The sequence below is a fragment of the Scatophagus argus genome, chromosome 8 (genome assembly GCF_020382885.2).
Source record: "Scatophagus argus isolate fScaArg1 chromosome 8, fScaArg1.pri, whole genome shotgun sequence".
Taxonomy (NCBI): Eukaryota; Metazoa; Chordata; class Actinopteri; family Scatophagidae; genus Scatophagus; species Scatophagus argus.
The window spans coordinates 4871998-4891383 of NC_058500.1; the positions used below are offsets into that span (position 1 = coordinate 4871998).

The 19386-nt window shown below is 44.0% G+C and overlaps 2 protein-coding genes across 4 annotated transcripts; both read right to left on the minus strand.

Annotated features, from left to right (window-relative positions):
- Window positions 1-972: 972 nt before the first annotated feature.
- csrnp2 (cysteine-serine-rich nuclear protein 2) lies at window positions 973-8895 on the minus strand. Its single transcript, XM_046397325.1, has 5 exons — window positions 8165-8895; window positions 5472-5644; window positions 5106-5368; window positions 4361-4657; window positions 973-3740 (listed from the first exon to the last, which is right to left on the minus strand). The coding sequence occupies exons 2-5, from the start codon at window positions 5629-5631 to the stop codon at window positions 2778-2780; spliced, it is 1683 nt and encodes a 560-aa protein (XP_046253281.1). The 5' UTR covers window positions 5632-5644; window positions 8165-8895; the 3' UTR covers window positions 973-2777.
- Window positions 8896-9295: 400 nt separating this feature from the next.
- tfcp2 (transcription factor CP2) lies at window positions 9296-19351 on the minus strand. Of its 3 annotated transcripts, none has more exons than XM_046397285.1 (16): window positions 19005-19351; window positions 18457-18595; window positions 17268-17419; window positions 16219-16295; window positions 15986-16091; window positions 15635-15741; window positions 15200-15352; window positions 15013-15123; window positions 14615-14703; window positions 14405-14453; window positions 13442-13535; window positions 12544-12634; window positions 12330-12436; window positions 10865-11007; window positions 10676-10727; window positions 9296-10549 (listed from the first exon to the last, which is right to left on the minus strand). In XM_046397285.1, exons 2-16 carry the CDS (start codon window positions 18576-18578, stop codon window positions 10512-10514), a joined length of 1491 nt encoding a protein of 496 aa, XP_046253241.1. In that variant the 5' UTR covers window positions 18579-18595; window positions 19005-19351; the 3' UTR covers window positions 9296-10511. The 3 variants fall into 3 exon arrangements, with proteins under 3 accessions (XP_046253241.1, XP_046253240.1, XP_046253242.1); XM_046397284.1 differs by having other exon boundaries at window positions 18457-18655; XM_046397286.1 differs by lacking the exons at window positions 18457-18595; window positions 19005-19351 and adding an exon at window positions 16836-16940 and having other exon boundaries at window positions 17268-17406.
- Between the last annotated feature and the right edge of the window lie 35 nt (window positions 19352-19386).

Consider the following 19386-nt stretch of genomic DNA (forward strand, 5'->3'; position numbering starts at 1 on the left):
TGTGAGAGAGAGAACAAAGGCTTCACACTTTGTCCCATTGGAGTGACAACTGGTTCACAAAATGTACAGATGTCACACCTTCTTCAGTCATCGCATCAGCTTGAAGTGAATGATTGTAATGACAAAACGAGCAGATAAACACTATGCAAGATTAATTACTAAAATAACGGCACTAGTCATAGTCATTTCACTGAAGCTAATTTCTCCTCAAACTGTTGTAAAGGAAAATATATCAGATTCAAGGTAAAGTCATTATGTCATTATGAGGTAATGACATATTGAGAACAATAAAATCCCAAAAAATGGGTCGACATCGAGGGATTTTACTTTTGTGAATAAATAAATACACAGTATATCCACACCAAGCCAATCAAGGCAAAAGGTCATCAGTGGCAGCATGAACTGGAATTTTTTAAACATTTCATCATATGAAAATAAAAGTTCAATTTCCAACTCAAATTAACACACAAACACATCGAATGTTATCCTTTTTAAAATGAGTGTTTTATTGTTTTTACTTTTGTATAAAAAAACAAAAAGAAAACAAAACCTTTTTGTCCACTTTAGGCAACAGTTAGCATGAGAGTAGCTCTCACAGCTCTTAGATGAAGTCTAAATGTTTCGGTCTTTTCAACAGACACACACACCCCTTTCATACAGAGAAACACACAATCACATATTGTAGTGGAGTTGATCTGACACAGCGGTCCCAAACCTAAGTCTATTAGTAGAAAGCCAAGACAAAAAGCTCAACAATAGGCAGCTTGTAATCATCATCGCTTCAAAGATGGCACTATGTCAAGGCAAGTCACGCGAACACAAAGGACCACAATAAATCTACAGCCTCCGAATAACCACAGGAGGCTGGTTTGTTAAAGTCTGACGGGTGAAAGCATCATTTAATTAGGTTTGAAACCACTGCTTTGGTGCAACTCTTAAGTAGTTTATATTAAGACAATTTCTTTAAAAAAAAAAAAAAAAAGGCAAAGAAATATATCAGACATCTCATACACAGCAGCACGTCCTGTGTTACCGAAAGCAACAGCTGTAATTTTGGGCAACAGAACAAAGGACTGATTTTGTGTAAGAAGAGTCGGCACACTTGCGCAGATCAGTAATAATCAGACAAAGCTTAGAAAAGACATTTAAAGACCAGAAATGTTTTACGATTGCATTTACACACTCAATGACAAGACGTGCCATTCGAGAATCGCCACGTTAATGATTTGCAGTGCAGTAGCTATTGCGTTCCTACGAGAGGCTCTCCAACACTTCTTACTTATCAGCCGTCAAGAAACATCTCCATGAAATCACATTTCTCATGACGGCTGGGAGAAAATTCAGTGAATTGTAAATCTAGAACATCAGCACCTTTCAGGAATAAAATATGCTTCCTCGCTAATATACTCCCCCTCCCTCCCTTCTCATAAAACAGTTAACAGACACACATGCATGCACAACTTTCTCTCACACATACACACACAAATGTGAAGTTCGCACGCACACACACACACACACACACACACACACACACACACACATATATTGTACAGATTGAACGTAAAATATACAAATTCAGGTTGTGGTCAATCTGCTTCATAAATTAGTAACATCACATCGTTTTGTACAGCTACTTCCAACAGCACACGCTGTGATTTTCTTTGACTCTTTAAATGCTTTTTTCTTCATATGAAATGTGATCCAGAATCATCATCTTCCCGAAGAGGAGAAGAAGACTGGGTGGATCAGTCCTGGCATTTCATGACAACATGACACAGCTGACTGACTACATGGCGTTACAGTGTAGCAGTAGGAAAGAAATAACACGTCCTTTTATGGGAAAAACAAAGACTGCAAGGACTTCAAACCAACAGTATCTAATCCACAAAAGACACATCACTCAGTGAAATAATAAGTAATATCATAGGCATCGTTACTACAGGTAAACTAGGTTTTTGCTGACAAATCGACTGCATTTGGCGAGCAGCCCAAGGTGAGCAAAACCCCGCAACTAAGCCCAGTGCTGACCTGCTGCTCAGTGTTGGTTTACCTTCATAACAGCAGAGCCACGACGTTCACTGCCCTCAGCTCACAATGTGCATACAGATCCAAAGAAAAAGCAGCAACCACAGCTCTGTCGTGCACTCTGCAAAATGCATATACAGTACACAAAAACAAGTATTTCCAGGATTATTAGGTCTATTGTCAGCTATTTTCAGACTATCACGGGGCCTTCATTTGGCTTGCTTGCCTACAGCACGTTTGCTGTAACAGAAAGAGAGGCAGGCAGTATCTAAACACACCAGCTTGTTGCACGCTGTGAAACAATTTGTGTTAAGTGTTGATAGTTTAGTACATCGCCACACGAAAGGCTTATGTCAGCATTCACGCGTTGTGTTTTCTATTTGCTGCGTTGGAATTTAACAAAGCACTACTTGTTGTATTTTCTCATCCAAAAACGACTCCTACACACAAGTGTTCCTTTTTTTTAATGTTTTTCCATTAAGGCCGCATTCATCACCCCCTACAGAATTACGTACAATGTTGCCTTGTAACTGCATCCATATTACCTCTGGGGAGTGATGTGTATGTGCTTGCAGCACCTCCCTCTTCCTCATGTACTACTCAAGCTCATTCTCCACAAAGTTCAATGACAGTCACTACAAGAGACTGCAACCTGTAATCATACTTGATGATAGCAGTAATAAATGTGAAAGTGTGTAATTTTTTCATCTTAGATGAAGCTGTTGTGCAAAATATCTGCAGAGAATCTAGAATTAAACTTCAGGAGGCAGTGGCCCTACTTCCCCATCCCGACAGGAGCCCTGTTGTTGGCACTGCTCGTCGGGGAGGCTCTGCTTGGGACTCGAGGGCCTCCCCTCCTCTGCCTCCACACGTTCCTCGGAGCAGAGAACCACACTGGTCAAGGACTTGCCCAAACTCTGCCTGGAGGTGATCTCTTCAGGCTTATCATCCTTCGCCTGCTCTTCTCCTTCTTGTTTCCTCTCCACACACTCGCCTCCTCCTGAGTCTTGTTCGCTCACCACGCGCTCCTCCTGTTCAGCCTCCTCCACTCTGGGCAGGCTCTCAAAGGCTCCGGGCTCTATGGGGCTGAGCTGATAGTAGAGCAGAGAAGTGGAGTCTTTGAGGAGGTCAGAGGGGCTCTCCTCCTGGTTGTCAGTGATGCATAGCACCGTGGCCCCTGTGGGGAACGGCCCCTGCAGGAGGACCTGCTCCACGCCCGGCACCTCTGCCTGCTCGGGCAGCTCCCCTTCCAAGGCACCAGGCATGAGGCAGAGAGGCTGCTCTGTGAGACCTCCGGCACCCAGCTCCTGCTGCACCGCCTCCCCTTCCGCCTCCTCCCTCTCCCTCCTTTCCTGCTCCTCTGCACTCTGCAGATGCAACACAGCCGTCTCGTTCTCTCGCTCCAGAATGTCCTGCTCCGCCAGGAGATCCTGAACCTCCACCACCGTCTGCACCGCGCCCTCGTCCAGCTCAGAGTCCACACCGGCGACTGACGACAGGTCCGGAGAAGTGGGGCAAGTGGAGGACGGGGAGGACAGCGGGTCAGATTCAGCATATTGGTCCCCTTGTATCAGCATCCTCCTCTTCTCCAGGTCCAGCTTCATGATGGTGTGCAGGTAATGAGTTCTGACACGCAGGGGGTTGAACTCGATGCGGCCCGCCATGTTGCCGCAGCCATCGCGAGAGCAGCCACATGGGAAAGACATTCGGTCCACCTGGGTATGAACACAGGCAAATTCAGCTTCAGTTATTGACAGGATTTATGGAGCTCATTAGATAACTGTTCTGTAAGTTATGGAGTTAAGTTGTGCAAAGGACAAAGAGAGACAACACGCATGTTGATGTGTGATCAAAGGAGAGAAAACAACAAGGAGAGAATGTCAGCTTACTGTATAATAAATGAGGTTAAGATAAAATTGTACTTCCTCCTAATGACAGATCATTTCTAAGTTTAATGTCTAATTTCAAAGAACATCAACAACGGTTGCAACTAACATGTAGTTTCACCGACGATCAATATTCTTTTTTCTTTTTTTTTACAATTTATTGATTTATTGTATTGTACTCATTCATCGACCTGACATGTACGTTAACATACGTACAGAGAGGTCAGTCTTCATATTCTGCATGTAGCAGCACCATCATGAGCAAAATGACATGTGCTAATAGACGATTAGTGACGACGGATTCACTGCATCCATCCTGAAAAAGAAAATCTGCGTTTCGGGCTCAGTGAATTGATCCTCATATATTTTCGTTAGGACAGTCTCACTGGACGGTGGACACATACGACCGACTCTCCCCTCTTCCTGCACACACACGCACGCAGACTCACCTGGCACTTGATGCCAGCCTGGCTGCAGCCACAGTGCCGAGGGTCACAGTACAGGCGGCAGTCGCAGCCGCACTCCTCCCGCGACAGGCGGATGGTTCTGAGCTCCGCTTTCTCCCGCGCGTCTATGCGGGCGATGCCAGAGGCTCGCAGGAGGGCTCGGCGGCGCTTTGTGGGCAGCGGCTGAAGGAAGAAACAGTCGTCCACCTCCACCCCGTCCACGTCGAGGTCCTCGTCCGATACGTCATCCAGAGTGAGCAGGTCTGCCTGAGCGCACTCCACCGTGCCGTTCCTCGTCAGCTGCGGACGACAGTTCACGTAGGACCGTGAGATGAAGACAGTGAGGGACTCGTTCCCTCTTTAAAGCCTGAAGGCCTAATAATTATCCCGAAGGCCCAAAAGTACTTATTAGAGAATTTTAACCGTCTAAAAGAACATCTCAGAGGTTTATGAGTCAAATCTCTCTATGGTGGACCTACTGACAGATCATCTGAAATGTGACCAGGGGCCCCAACCCAGGCACAGGGGCCCCAGCGACACGGTGTCACGAGCCCAAAACACGTGGGTTATGTACCACCTTAAATCTGAAGAGTAATCAGTGACTTCAGCTGGTGTCCAGTAAATTAACTCAATCAAGAGAACGGAGCATTTGGCAAGACATCAAACGCCACATTGCCGGACATGTGACCCAAAACAAGGCACCGGGGGCTCATCGGTCCCACGCCCTCGGGATAAATGCGAACCCTACCTTCATCTTGCGAGCGTTGAGCTTCTCTTGGCGCAGGTGCTGGCGTAAGGTGTGTCGGTGGCTCGTTTCCTGCTCGCGGGCGAACTCGCCCAGTGTGTAATGTCTGATGGAGGAGTGGTGCCGGGCCATGCCCAGGGAGCTGCCCCCCTGGCTGGGCACGCTGGTGAATCCCTGCCGCCGGGGGAAGTAATACACCGTCACGACATCAAAACGGACCCTCTTTCCCCCCGGTGACGGCTTGTGCTGTCTGAGGATGGAGGTGGCTTAAGGGGGGGAGGAGGGGGGAGAAAAGATTTGGGATGAGTAAATACTTTGTCTTGATTAAGTGCTCGCCTCCTTACACGTGTGTTTGCTGTTGTTCCTTACGGGTAAATGCAGTGCTGGATGGAGGGTTGAGGCTGTCGCAGCTGTCGGCGCTGTCGCTGCTGGAGATGTCATCGTCCGAGTCTTTAGGTGTGGAGAATGGAGAGCTGTGGTCCACCTCTTCATATCGTCGTTTGAGGCTGAGGGACGAACCTGCCTCCATGGAAACTCAGTGTCTGAGGACACACAGCAGCACACGTCAAACCACAGACACACACAGACACACACACGCACCGTGCTGTGGAAATCCATGGTTATCGCACCATGTGCATAGATAGCTAGATAGATGGATCCTTTATTGATCCCGAGGGAAATTCAAGCATTTAGTCATCTATGCTACTGAATTATATTTCAGCTTTATATCGAGTTTCATGTCTGTCAGGACAAAATATTTCGGGAAATTATCATAAATCGTTCGTGCAACTAAAAGAAATGCTTCTATTTTCACTCCTGTGAGGATCAGAGTAACTGAAAATACTCATAATTTAATTTTTAAGCTACTTTATTAATCCCAAGATGGGAAATTACTTCTCTGCATTTAACCCATCACTGATTGAAACACACACACATGCAACATGCAGTGAAACACACGGGAGCAGTAGGCTGCATCAAGCGCCCGGGGAGCATATTGGGGGTTAAGTGCCTTGCTCAAGGGCACATCAGCCAGTTAATGGGGGGTGGTGTCCGGTGGGGGAATCAAACCAGCGACCTTCCGATCACAAGCCGCTTCTCCAACCTCTAGGCCACGGCTGCCCCCAAAGGACAAGGTCCCACCGAGATAACTGTGTGACATGGATTTTGTACAGTGATGATCTGATATTGTGATAACCTTAGTTTGAATGAGGGTTGATGCAGGCTACGTCGTCCCTTTTCAAATACAAAACAAAAGAAGAAGAATCACTTTATTAGCAGTATATATATTTTTACATACACACACTAAATTTAACTTCTGCATTTGAACCATCCTTAGTTGAACACACACATGCAACACCCAGCAAATTACATGCAGTGAAACACACACAGGAGCAGTGGGCAGCATCAAGCGCCCGGGGAGCATATTGGGGGGTTAAGTGCCTTGCTCAAGGGCTCATCAGCTGGCTAATGAAGGGGGGGGAGCATTTTTTCACAGAAAGAAAGCAAAAAGAAATGTGCACCAAGAAATGTGAAATATTGGAAACCTGGTGGAAATTTGCGAAAAGCCTTTCGTGAATGAGAGGCAGGGCGGTTGAATGTTTTGTGGCACTGCAAAATATTTGTCACTGAACACCATAAGACAAGACAAAATGTTCTTGACGTCGCTCAGAAACTGAACCGGGTGGTTCGTATCAAAACTGTTCCTGTGAAAGCAATAAAAAGGTGGCATCAGCTGTTAGTTCCTGTCCCTTTTCATCTGTATTCCAGCTCCATCATTTCCTCCCTCTGCCCCCCAACTCCTCATCTCACATGAAATCCTACTTTGAAATCATCATGTCTAGAAAATGTCACCATGGCAACTAGGCAAGCATGGTTTATGTGAAGAGCCTTGAAGCAAAGCGTCTCTCTCGGTTCTGCTGCGAGCGGTGCAGAGGGGAGCGACTGGAGCGAGTCTGAAAGCTGAAGCTGATCAATCACATCTGCAGCAGAGGTCACACAAGGTGAATGGGAGCAGCTCAGCACACAGCTTTATGTCATATCGTGTCATGGCCCATGTGTCTGCGGTCAAACTGGGGCTCACAATGTACTCACAATGATGCTCCAGTAAGACAAAACCTCCCCTTCAGCTTATTATAGAAGTATTCCCTATGAATAAGCTACTTAATGGTTTACTATGCAACTCTACGTCTGTATGAGGTAAAAGTTTAACCAGGCCTGGGTCGACATGTCACATGCTGCTGACAGCAAAAAGGCCGAGCAACAAATGAAACACTACCAATATTTAACTATTCTGTGGTACAGTACAGAGTAATCAGTCCTGAGGCTTAATGGAGACATGATGTAGTGATGATCTCATACAGAGACAAGAAGCTGCTCTGTGGATATGCTGCAGTCATAGTGATTTTTACTTCCGGTCACAAAGTCCTGAAGCTGAATATGTGAAACCACAAGCTATGGCTGCAGAATGTGAAACCTAATCAGCTCACGTCTTCGCTTTAAGGGAGACGCTGTGGTTCACTGAAACAACATACAATGTGCATTTGCCCTTTATGGAACTTGGTTTTAACCCAATTTAACAACTCCAGGAGCGGCTGTGCCGAACCAGAGCAGGTCTGAAAAGTGTGATTATAGCATCCATGTGGACTGGATTTTTCACCTGGGGACTCCAGTATAAATAGGGCAAACAGAGCAGAGGCTGGGTTTTGATAGTGGGCTCATGTTCCCGTATGAAAACCAGACTCGGCCTTCTGTTCCTTTAAGCTCTTGGACAGTTGGACAGTGGACAGGCTACAGCAAGCTCACAGACTGCTGTGACTTCAGGATATCTCCACCTTCGGGGACTCGCAGCGCCGCGGTCCTGTCTGTTTGACTGTGTGCATGCAGCAGCTGACCAGACTGTCGGGGGGAGGAAGGTTGGTTGGTATCATCAGTCTGACAGGCAAAGCCTCGACCACCCCCCACCCCCCACCCTCTCTCTCTCTCTCTCTCTCTCACACACACACACACACACACACACACACACACACACAATGGCCGCTTAATGAAACACTAAACGCTCTTACCTGGGACAGAAACAGGGACCCTTGTTCCAACCAGCTCGTAGGTCGTTTCCCGTTTCAAATGTGAGCAGCACATTAATCTTTCAACGCCCTCCTCCCTATGAAATGCTTTGTGTGTTTATGTGTGTTTTGTGTGTGTGCCAAAACCGAATATCCCCGAACCGAGTATCCAGACCGGCAAACGGCGGAGCGACGGTGAGCCGAGGCTGAGAGCTTGCGTGACTGTCAGTTTGGAAACGCTTCTAGCCGACTGTGCGAGGCTACTTGGGCTCCATGTTCATTGTTCTGCACAGTGAAAAAGATCACGAAGAAAGCAGCAGCAGCAGCAGCAGCTGTCTGTTGGACCTGCGGGTTGTACCGAAACGCTGCATGCCTGTCTATTTAAAGGACGGATGGCAGGAAGTGGGACGTGTGCGATTTGTTCCCCAGCATTTTTTGCGGTGCAACGTGAATAATGTAAACAGGCGAAAGGTCCGATCTTCCTGCCGTAAGCGCTGAAATGCTTGCGATGGAGAAATCCGCTGACATCTGTGTCAGCTTATCCTTTTTCCCCCCTCACCGGGGCGGGTTCGGTCGGGCTGCGTCTTACTTCGCTGTCTTCTCGCATTAACGCGGATCGCCCTGTTATGGCCCCGATGGCTTTTTAAAAATGTTTGCAAGTATTCAACCGAGAAGACGGCCTTTCTCTCCCGGTTCGCCCCGGCCCCGTTTGTTACAATGTAACAATGGAGGAAGAAATTCTTCCCTGTAGTGGTATATATACTCATTGTGACATCACAAGCATGTCCTGCGCCGGAGCATGCTGGGAAATGAAGTCTTTTCTCTGTCCCCCCCATTTTTTTTGCTGCTTTGTTCATATTGTGTGGAAGCAGACGTTCAAATTTTGACAAGTTTCATCACACGATGGTGAACTTAACACAAACACGTTGACTCGATCTGCAGTGTATGATATTAGCACTACTGTGTCGTGTCAAGGCTACACAGTGACTGCGCATGTCTGTATAAGCCTCCCCAGCATGCACAAAAGAAAATAATTTCTCAGCTTCAAATACTGCTTGAGAACAGTTGGGATATCGTTAAAAATACATTTCTTTCATTTCTGAAAAGATTGTAAGGAGACAGACAACAGATGGCCACCGGTAAATGGGTAAGTATTTTAATAATGCTGATGAGATGAGGGCAAAGATGGATATCTAAAATGTCAAGCTATCAATTCCATGTAAGCAGCACAATGGACTGAACATGAAGTAACCATATCTTTTCACATGCAGCCATGGTGGCCACTACATGTATTAGTATTCGGAAGTGCTAACATCCAAAAACCATAATGACGAGACTGTTAAAAAGATTATCTTAAAAAAATATATGCTAAAGTAACACATAATACCTTATGGAAAATCTCAAAATAATGATCTATTTACAAATAATTTGGGGAAAATGGCTACAAATGAACATAATGGACATAATGAAATGCTTAAAAAAAAAAAAAAATTAAAAAAAGCAGACAGGGAGATCGAGTACATGGAGCAGACAGTTTGCTGGTGTTGCCACTGTGATCACCAACATAGATGGCGTATCATCATCTCACGAGTGCCAGTACGAGCTCTACACCAACTATAAGGAGCAAACAGTGTGTGGGACCCAGGACAAAGCAAACAGTTCAAACCAGTGAATAACTGACATCGTTAGTTTTCCAAGGAAAGAGGAGCAGCCAGATTACAACAGCTTCCCTTATTGTCCTCATCGTTGATTTTGATAGCTCTTGTGATCCTCTGAGTGGACTGTGTGATGGTTTTTTAGCAATAAACACGCTGCAGACTGGTTTAAGTGGATCCCATAAGGCAACCTTGCAAGATGAGAAATCAAGCTGCATTGCAGACTGAAGATCAAGTACTGTCAGAGTATCTTTTATCATTTTGATTTTATTCTTTTTTTCTTTCCTTTATATGTTGTTGAGATTTTTTTTGTTTTGTTTTGTTTTTTTCTGAAGAGACAACAAACAAACTTTGGCACAGCAGATGCTCATCTAACAAACAAGCAGTGATAGCAGCTGTGGTGCCACTAACCTCTTTCATGAGACATAAGCGACAGAGGAAAATGCAACCATTTAAGGGAGACAATGGCAGGGCACGAAGGAGACTTCACTGTGGCGAGAGTCACTCCCTCAGAAGTAAGACAGTAAGGTATAGTGAGGAGAGGGCTGGGTGCTTCAGTCGCATCTTCCTTCTAGCAGCCTCAAGGGGCTTCTCGGGGCATCTCCACATATTCCAGCGAGGAGTATGAAGCTCTAGAGGGGCTGACTGGATCGGGTCTAAAGAGGACAGCAAGCAGTTTTTCTCCAGCCCAGCGTTCACTTCAAGATGATGTGGTATCCGTCATTTGTGTCATCTGGAAACAAAACGTAGCAGGTGTGGGTGTTAAAAATAAACCTCCGATGATCAGGTTCATCGAGGGTCTATGCTAAATATAGAAATGGGTATATAATCATCACTTATGAATGCCGCACTCAAATACCTTTCATTGTGTCCAATACAAAACATACTTCATCCTGGAAATTCTGAATCATCTGTTATAAGGAGAGCGCAAATGTCAACGCAAGCAGGAAACAAAAGCTGTTTACTCAAACAACAACCAGTCTCTGTCGGTTTCTTTAATTAGCATCCGTGACTTTGATTTGAAAGTGTAGCCTGATCACGATCTTACCTCGTCACTGACCAGCACATGGATGCCTGTGGGACCCTGTTTGAAGATCTGATTTATCTGCCTGGGTGAGATGTTGAACAGCTGAGCGATCTTCTCCGTCAGCTCAGCAGCTGTGAGCTCCTCCAGGTAAATAGCGTGATATACTGCATGGGGGGGGCAGGTTCAAAAAGACAGATAAACACTTGTGCCTTACATTTCGATACCACAAAAATGTATAATTCATGTGCAAAGCAGCACCGTTTAAGTTCAATACAATAACAAGTTATATCTTGTTTGTTTAATCTCACAAAAGCCCGACAGTTAAAATATCAAGCGGAGGTTGCAGAAGGCTGTCTGAGCCACATGCAGCTGGATGCAGTGACGCCATGAAGTCTCCAACAGGACTACAAGTTTACTGTACAGAACCGTGAATGATATCCATCTTCTCATTTGACTCAAGCAAAACTATGTCGTCATGCATTGCTACATCAGCACAGAGACCTGCTACAGCACTGGCTGCATGTCAGTAAGATACAGTCCTTGTATTTGAGAGCTGTGACATGTATTTTTATTTTCCAGTGACTAGTGGTATAACAGCACACGGATTAAAACAAGTAACCATTAAAGTGCAGCATTTAGAAAACTACTTGGATTCACTATAGCTGCTTTCAGCTCAACACTGCAACTGTCCCAGCTTGTACTTTGATTCATTGTATTAGATGTCCACCCACTGGACGTGAGAGCAGCAGCAGATGCCTTAGATAAATCCCGGACAACTTAAGCTTGTGCTTGTTTACAGAGGGCTGGTATCGCTTGCTGGGGGGGATTTCGTAACGCGCCTCAGTTGCTTTCTACATGTTTAAACTCGTGTTCTTGACAAAGGAGTGCAGTCGTGTATCTGCTGCGAGTAAAAATACTGCTGCTTTTTTTTGTGTGTTATTGCTTTGGTCCAGTCTGAACCGTTAACGAGAGGCTACTTAAATGCAGTGGAGAGCTGGTTTCCACCCCACTCTGTTTGTTCCTTTCAAGTGAGCTGCACACATAAGACCGTAATGTACCCAAACAGTAGAACTTAATGACGCCGAAGGATCTTTTAGTTCTGTGTTTATGCATAGCTGGTTTATATGCGTTTGCCATAGCTATGAGGCTGTGCTAACACTCTGTGACGCGTGTGTGTGTGTGTGTGTGTGTAAAATCAGTTTAAATGAAGTTACACACACTCATTCATTTGTTCAGTACACATTTGTGCCGAACCCTAAGACCCATACTGAAAACCTTTGGTACGAACTTGTGTACCGTTACACCCTACCAATGACTGTTATTCCAACGTTTGGTACGACTATGCTGTGATACCAGGACTTTGTGATGCACCCAACAATGCCTCCTAACCGCCGCTCAATTGTCAGGCCTTCAGTCCTGAAAATCAAAGTCCTATCTATTCATTTTGCAATAATAAAACACGCAGGAAGAAGAAACATGCACTGACTAAAGAAAGTGTTGGTGGCAGCATCTCCGTTTTCATGTTTCACTTGCTGTTCCCGTGCCTGCTGAGACTCCTGGCAAACGTAGATGGTCAGCCTCGGGCGCACCACCCTGTAAACAGCATCCACAGAGAGCACGTCCATGAACACATGAAGCCCTACCTGGAACGTTAGGTAAATGACATACTGAGAGAGGGGTTTTAATTAAAGAAGACCCACCGTCCTTTCAGTGCATTGAAGAGTCTTATACCATCAGCTGGCCCACAGATCTGAATGACGTCCTCCCGGGTCAGCTTCAACAGGTCTGCCCCTGGGACACATAAACAAGACCCTGCTTAGAGCATGGGACTCTCCATGGGAACCTGAACTTGTTTTAAGAGGTCCCACAGTTAACATGAACAGCAAAATTCTAAAAAATGAAGTAAAACTCCCCATCTTGTTTTCTCACCATGCCCTGCGAGTACTCGTTTCATCTCTACAGCCCTTTGCATCCATGGAATAATACGTAACACTGTTCACTTTTCTTTCTAATGGAGTAATGACTTGATAATGGGAAAGTGTTTTGCTGGCCGTTTATATACTTATTTATTATCCATGCAGTTGCGGCAATAATCTAAAACACAGGAGGAGTGCAGGTCTGATTTTCAGTGTAACTGTACACATGCTTTTCCCTTCTTGAACTGCTTTTGACCTGTAACATCAGGAGGTAAATATCATTTTTGCTGAGTACTCTGACATGAGAAGAATATTTAAAGCAACGTGGCATGCGGCTCATTCAGTTGTTTGGGATTTTAATAATGATATTTTTTTTTCTTCTGATGAGAGATGACAGTGAAGTGCTCATGCTGCTGTGGCCTTTCTCGTGCCATGCTGACACCGAATGCTTACAGCATGCTTTTCAGAGGTGAGAACCCCCTTGTGAAATTACCACCACGTTTACGTAATGCCGTGAACGTCTCAAAGGGGCTTATTTCCACTCACATCTGACTCTTTGCTCTCTAAAATGTTACACATGACCCGAGACATGAACAAGTGCTTCTCTCGAGCTGTTCTGCGACAGTCGGAAGTGACACGATGCTAAAACGAACAGGCGTGCTGCGTTCAAGAGCCATTTTACCTGAGAAGTTGGTGAAGAGTCGACAGAAGGGAGAGAAGCGGTTTCTTAGAAGCCACTGTTGTGCATCTTGTGGTGTTGCAGTGGGTAACAAATTCTGAGAAAGAAAATAAATACAATAAAAAACACCCAGCGCAAAAGATTTAACTGGATAGCCTCGAAGACTGTCTCAGGGTTAGTCTGTACAAGTTATGTCTACTGGCTATCTTCCTTTTTTTGTATACATGACAAAACCTTGAACCTAAAAAGTTACCAAGAAAAAGTCACAAAGGAAAACAGCAGATTTGACCATTTGACTGCTTTCTGAGACATCAAAAATTTCAAGAGCAGTCACAACATATATTAGGAAAAGAACAAATCACTGCAAAAATTCCATTTTAAATACAGATATCAACATGATCGATTAGTCAGGATCAACTTGTTAATTAGCTTGATGGCACAGTTATGATTTTACCCTTTAAACAGAGAGAATTTATAAGGTGGGAAGAATAACGTCAGTGTTTCATTTGTGCAGTCGTTTGTTAATCTCGACTCGTCATTACTGGATTCCCTTCCTTCATTTCTCAGTGGGTATAAGTAACTAAAGCATAAAAAATCAGACATTACATTCACCCAAATACACAGTGTGTACACCCTGAAGTATTCTGACAAGTTATCTTTCATGGTTAAAAGGCAGAAGCATTCGATCACCGTCTGGTTTGCTGTGAAGCAGAGAAAACAGTTCTGATGTCTTCAATGTGAGCCGACCTTGTTTTTCTGATTTATCATTCTTAAATGCTTCCGTTCACACCTTGAGGCTGATTAGGCTTATTTTTCTTTCCAAGTGCCTCAGAGAATCTGCTGGGAGGCAGAGGATTAACACCCAGATGTCAGCTTTGCGTTTGTGAATATTAATAGGCAGTGGTTCATTGAGGCAGGAGGTCACAGGGAAGTAAATCCAGACAGAGAAAATGCACTTGTACTTACATCTGCTACCTGAATGACGGGCTCAGGCTGATGGTTTGGTGATCCATTTCTAAAAAAAAGGGTGAAAAGCTGTCAGAACGCAGGAGGTAACTACTAAAATCCACACAGAGAAGAGTCTAAACACCATGTAACTACGTAGATTTTATGATAAATTAAATTCAAGCGTGGTTAATGGCAAAGCACGGGCAAGAAGTCATGACACGCTCATACCCTTCCGCAACTGGGAAGCTGTTGTGCGTGCTGTTGAAGCCCGGAGATGGAGAGTTGTTGACGTACGTGACCTCAGGCCAGGGCGAGCACTGCAAGGGAACAACACTTTTCTTTTACTTCTGAACTTTTCAAATTAAATGATTAATTGAAAAAAATAACTGACAAATTAATCAATAATGAAAACAACCACTAGTTGCTGCTCTGGTTGGGAAGAATAATAACATTTATGGCTGACCAACAGCCTGTTAGACAATTTTTTGGTCCTTTTAAAAGAGTCATTCTTGGACAGTATATTCTGCACTTCACTGACTCTTTGGCTCAGTGAGGTTGTGTTTCATTCTGATTTCCCGTCCCTTCTTTAAATCGTTCACCCTTCAACACACTGGTGAAATGCTAACCTCTGTCAATATTGTGGTTTCATAGGAGGGCTGGTACTTTTCCTTCTCCTGCGGAGCTCTCTTCTCCATCTTCTCCCTGTCCGTCTTCTGCTTTCTGTCCGCACCTTTGGGCTGAAACGGGTCATTTAGGTGGTGGTTATAAATGTTTGCGTGGCAGTACATCAGTGTTTCTTCTCATTCCCCTCACCTTGAAGACTTTGACCTGGCAGGAGGCAGAGTGGAGGTGTTCTGTGTACTCCTCATTCTCATTCTCTTTAAACGTGTCAATCTGGATGCGGAAAGGCACACCCTTCTCTCCTCCGTGCTTGCGCATGGTGAATTCTGTGCTGATGCAGTGTACCTAAAAAGAAAAAGGAAAGGAATATAAAAGTAGGAGACTATATGGAAATGATGATATAACACTTAGATCAGCTCTTGGGACACCTGTTGTTTTAATAATTACTGTCTGCAGAACAATGTTGAGTTTACTTTCTATTTTGCCAAACAGAAGAGATGGGTACACTAATTGTTAACAAGCCTAGCTCCATGATGCCAAGGTGCTAAACTGCACCTCAGATAACTGCACTTGTTTGCAACAAATCAAATTAATTCAAGAAAACATCAGTGCTGTCCATCATGCTACCTGGATAAAAACTGAGGTTCTTTTCGATGGGTCCCAAAGGAACTCCACAGTGTTAAGCTGAGTAGGGTTAGCCCTGGGGTCGATTATGCCGACGGACATGGGGATATCTGCAATGGATCAATGTAAAACAGGAGTTCTTAATGCACACCATCTTATCCATAATATCATCACTCTTATCTAAACCTTGAACTTATAGTTCACTTCAACAGTCAATATCCTGAACTGAATTTATCCAAAAACTACTTGGTGGTTAACATGCACAAGGCAGCACAGCAACATTCCTTCCACACACAAATCTAGGACAATACATAAGAATCAAATCAAAAGAGGCGTTTTTCATTCAGTGCTCACCCAGGTCGAGGATGCGATCTCCAGGCCTGTTCCAGCGCCAGCCTTCCAGCTGCTGGTGCTCTGTATACTGAAGTCGTCGGTCATGAAACACCACGCGGATGATGCTCTGGCATTCAGAGAAATTCATGTTTACAAAAAAGGCAGATGTTACTGCTAATGGAGCTAACACATGGATATTAGTTTGTCCCGGCATACACTGACCTGTGCAAACAGAAAGCATGTCAGAATCTTACCTTAACCATTTTACCAGTGATTTCTGGAAGTTCCCCAATTTTCCGATTGTCAAGCATTCGAATTTCATAGGACTGACCTGCAATGACATCGTGAGTAAAAGGATGTCAGTTCCTACATGGCTGTCACAAAACACCAAACATTCACAGCTGACCTTTGTAGTTATACTAATCGCAGTGGTGTGTAATTTCTACATCCATGTTTGGTCATATTTCTCCATGACAGAAATCAGAGACATGAGCTTCGTGCTGCCCTCCAGAGCACAGGTACAACACTCTGCTGCTTTTGTTCTCAGAGTGAGGAAATGGACTAACGACCGTCTGCATAATCTGGTTAAAATTCATGTACAGTATTTAAGTGTTCAAAGATCCACTAAAGTGTATGTCGCACAACAATGTTCAAAGTGGTTATATTCTGCACATTTATTTTTTCTCCAGTTTATAGTTAGCCAGTGTAAACCAAAAATGCAGCAAATGATTCTCTCAGCCTCATTCATCCTTCATTCTTCAGACAGTTTCTTAATTTGTGCTGCATTTGCAAAGAAACATTTCAAAGTCAGCCTGTTAAACTTGGCCAGCTTGTGCTGCAACCACAGTGCCTGAAGGAAATGAAAGCTTGCCTGGCTCCATCTTCATAGCCCGTTAGATGAGCTTGACCTTTGCCTGACTGCCGTTTTTCGTCAGAATGGATGTTTTGACTTCATTTGCTTGGCACGAGTAAGTAACTGAAATTATTCCAAAAACACAAACTACTCATGTTCATTCACCTGTGCTGTTTAATGCTACACTAATTACAACCTACTAAATCCAAAGTATTGCCTAACTTAGCTAACACAAACCATACTGCAGTGTATTTCCATATTGGGTTTTCTCTCTGCCCCTTTTGTCCAATATCACTAAATTTGTCTGAATATTCACAGTCATCCAGGTATTGAAATATCTAATATCACCAGGTCAAAAACAACTGAATTTGCGTTCAGTGGATTTTGAATTAAAATCCTTGAATAAATTTACACAAAACAGGAAAACCCAGCTGGGATCCTGATGCTGACCTTGGTTGAGGTAGGTGAGGGTTTCATCATGCAGTTTAACAGCGGGCGAGGTAGCTGCACACAGAACATACTGAAAGGGAAGGATCTTGTTGTCGCTGTCTGGAGGCAGGTTGGACTCCTCCTGTTTGAAGATGGGGAGGGCAAGAACATCGCTGGAGAACAGAGACAAAAGAACGGGGCTGTTAGTAAGATGCCACAGTCTTATCACATCACTGTGAGAGACACTCATTATTTCCTTTTCATGAAGCAAGTCTACAGGAAATTTATATGGATATTTAATTATTGAACATTATTACTTTCAAACTCAGGTTATAAATAATGTTAAATCAGATGGAGAGTCTAACGCTACCTGTCATCACTAAAGAACACTGAATGGTGGGTTACTGTGTCCGCCAGCTTTACAGATCTTTAATTAATATAATGCAGCACTAATAAATAGCATGGTATCCAGTCAGGATAACAGTGCTCCTCCCAACAGAGGAATTTCATGAACAAGCAGGGTCAGGCAGCTTGTACAGTATAATTCAGCAGTGCACTTAACCAGTCAGAAAAAGGCACAAAAGATATCTTTGTCCAGCAAAGTGCTTGAGTCAGCAAAACCTGAATGGATATGAAATAATTTCCATCCTGGAAAACTAACCATCATCTATAACCAAGTAAAAAAATAAAAAAAAAAACAAGGGACCGAGTGCAGATATACTTAAACCAACACAGTCGAGTTACGTGGAAGTGGTAAGTCTAACACCACAAGCGGATTTCATCAAAGAGTTTGCTGCATCTTGTCGTCACTGACCACTCTGCTTTGCAATTCATCTGCATGTGGTGCTTAATTTGCACACAACACATTGGATTAGACAGGAAGCTTTGATCACTTATCCTAAAACTTTATCAAACTCTAAAATCAACTCCACATAATAAGAGTTCTCATTCTAAATTTGAGAATGATAACAACTGTGAAACAACATAAGAGAAACTGTACAGCAAGTTCAACAGCCATACGATTACACTGTAAGGCTGAGTGAAAAAACACATTGCTGACCTTTAAATTTAAGCAGCTGACAGTCTCTCACTAACTTTAGAAAGCGACAACTGAAGGAGGCAACACTTTGGTGCCATTAGTGTCACTGTTTACTTTAATAATGAATCCCCCAAGGAAATTTTAAATTAATAAGTCAAACTCACACAGTACCTCATGCTATATGCCCCAGCACCAAGCTCCTGGCCAATGCCCGACAGACTGGCATCGAAGTCCTGGGCCAGTCCGGACTCAATCACTTCATCCGTAAGGGGCAACTTCAGAGCCCACGCCATGGTGACGATGTGGAGGTCTTACGGAGAGCAGTCGGGGGTAAAACTTTAATTTTTCCTGTTTCCCACAGTCTTCCAATCTTTAATAGAGAAAGTGAAACAGTCTGTTCAATATAAAAACATGTGGCTCTAACTTTAAGACCGTAAAAATAAGGCAATATGGAGATGTTTGACTGAGGGACATGTCGACAGAAATGTGAGAAAAGAATCAAACTAGTGATTTGTGGAAAGCCAACAGTAACAGGTTATCAGTCTGAACAATGAGGGGATTCTGACGGTAACGTTAACGTTAGACCACAGACACCTTTTACGCAACCGTGTACTCACCCACCAAGATGAAAATAACACATGCCAAGCTATATAATTTTTCGCATTTGACTCATTATTTAGTCAGACTACATAGTCCAATGAAAAAAATACACTGCATACCTTCAGGTGAAAGTGGAGCTACTCGCTAGCACCGCAACAGTGTCGTGCCATCATGTCGCGCTCCTTCACTCCAGCACTAAAATTAACATGTCGAGCCAACCACTACAAGCTAACTACATAGCCTGCCAGCTAACTTAGCAAGTATGATGCCAGACCTTTTCTTGTCTCACTTATTGTGGATTCACAGGGATGAATTGTTCCTCATGGACATATCTATAAATAGAAACACATCGAAATTGGCCAAGACTTTTAAATCTATCTAATATACTGTATTGCTTTTGTTTGTTTATCTAGCATCGCCAGGAAAAGGAGCTGCCGTAATTTCCGTTTTGTCTTCTTCGTGTTATTGGACAACACTATCACAGAACGTTCGAGCTCATTA

Bases quoted from the DNA above. Each gene is read 5' to 3' on its own strand.
- csrnp2 (XM_046397325.1), bottom strand. From the start codon at position 5,631: ATGGAGGCAGGTTCGTCCCTCAGCCTCAAACGACGATATGAAGAGGTG. The intron at 5,369-5,471 runs GTAAGGAACAAC...CCCCCCCTTAAG, and splicing joins ATCCAGCACTGCATTTACCC to CCACCTCCATCCTCAGACAG. The intron at 3,741-4,360 runs GTGAGTCTGCGT...GTTCATACCCAG, and splicing joins AGGCTGGCATCAAGTGCCAG to GTGGACCGAATGTCTTTCCC.
- tfcp2 (XM_046397285.1), bottom strand. From the start codon at position 18,578: ATGGCGTGGGCTCTGAAGTTGCCCCTTACGGATGAAGTGATTGAGTCC. The intron at 17,420-18,456 runs GTACTGTGTGAG...TCTGTTCTCCAG, and splicing joins GCTGGGGCATATAGCATGAG to CGATGTTCTTGCCCTCCCCA. The intron at 10,550-10,675 runs GTATTTGAGTGC...TTTTGTTTCCAG, and splicing joins TGTATTGGACACAATGAAAG to ATGACACAAATGACGGATAC.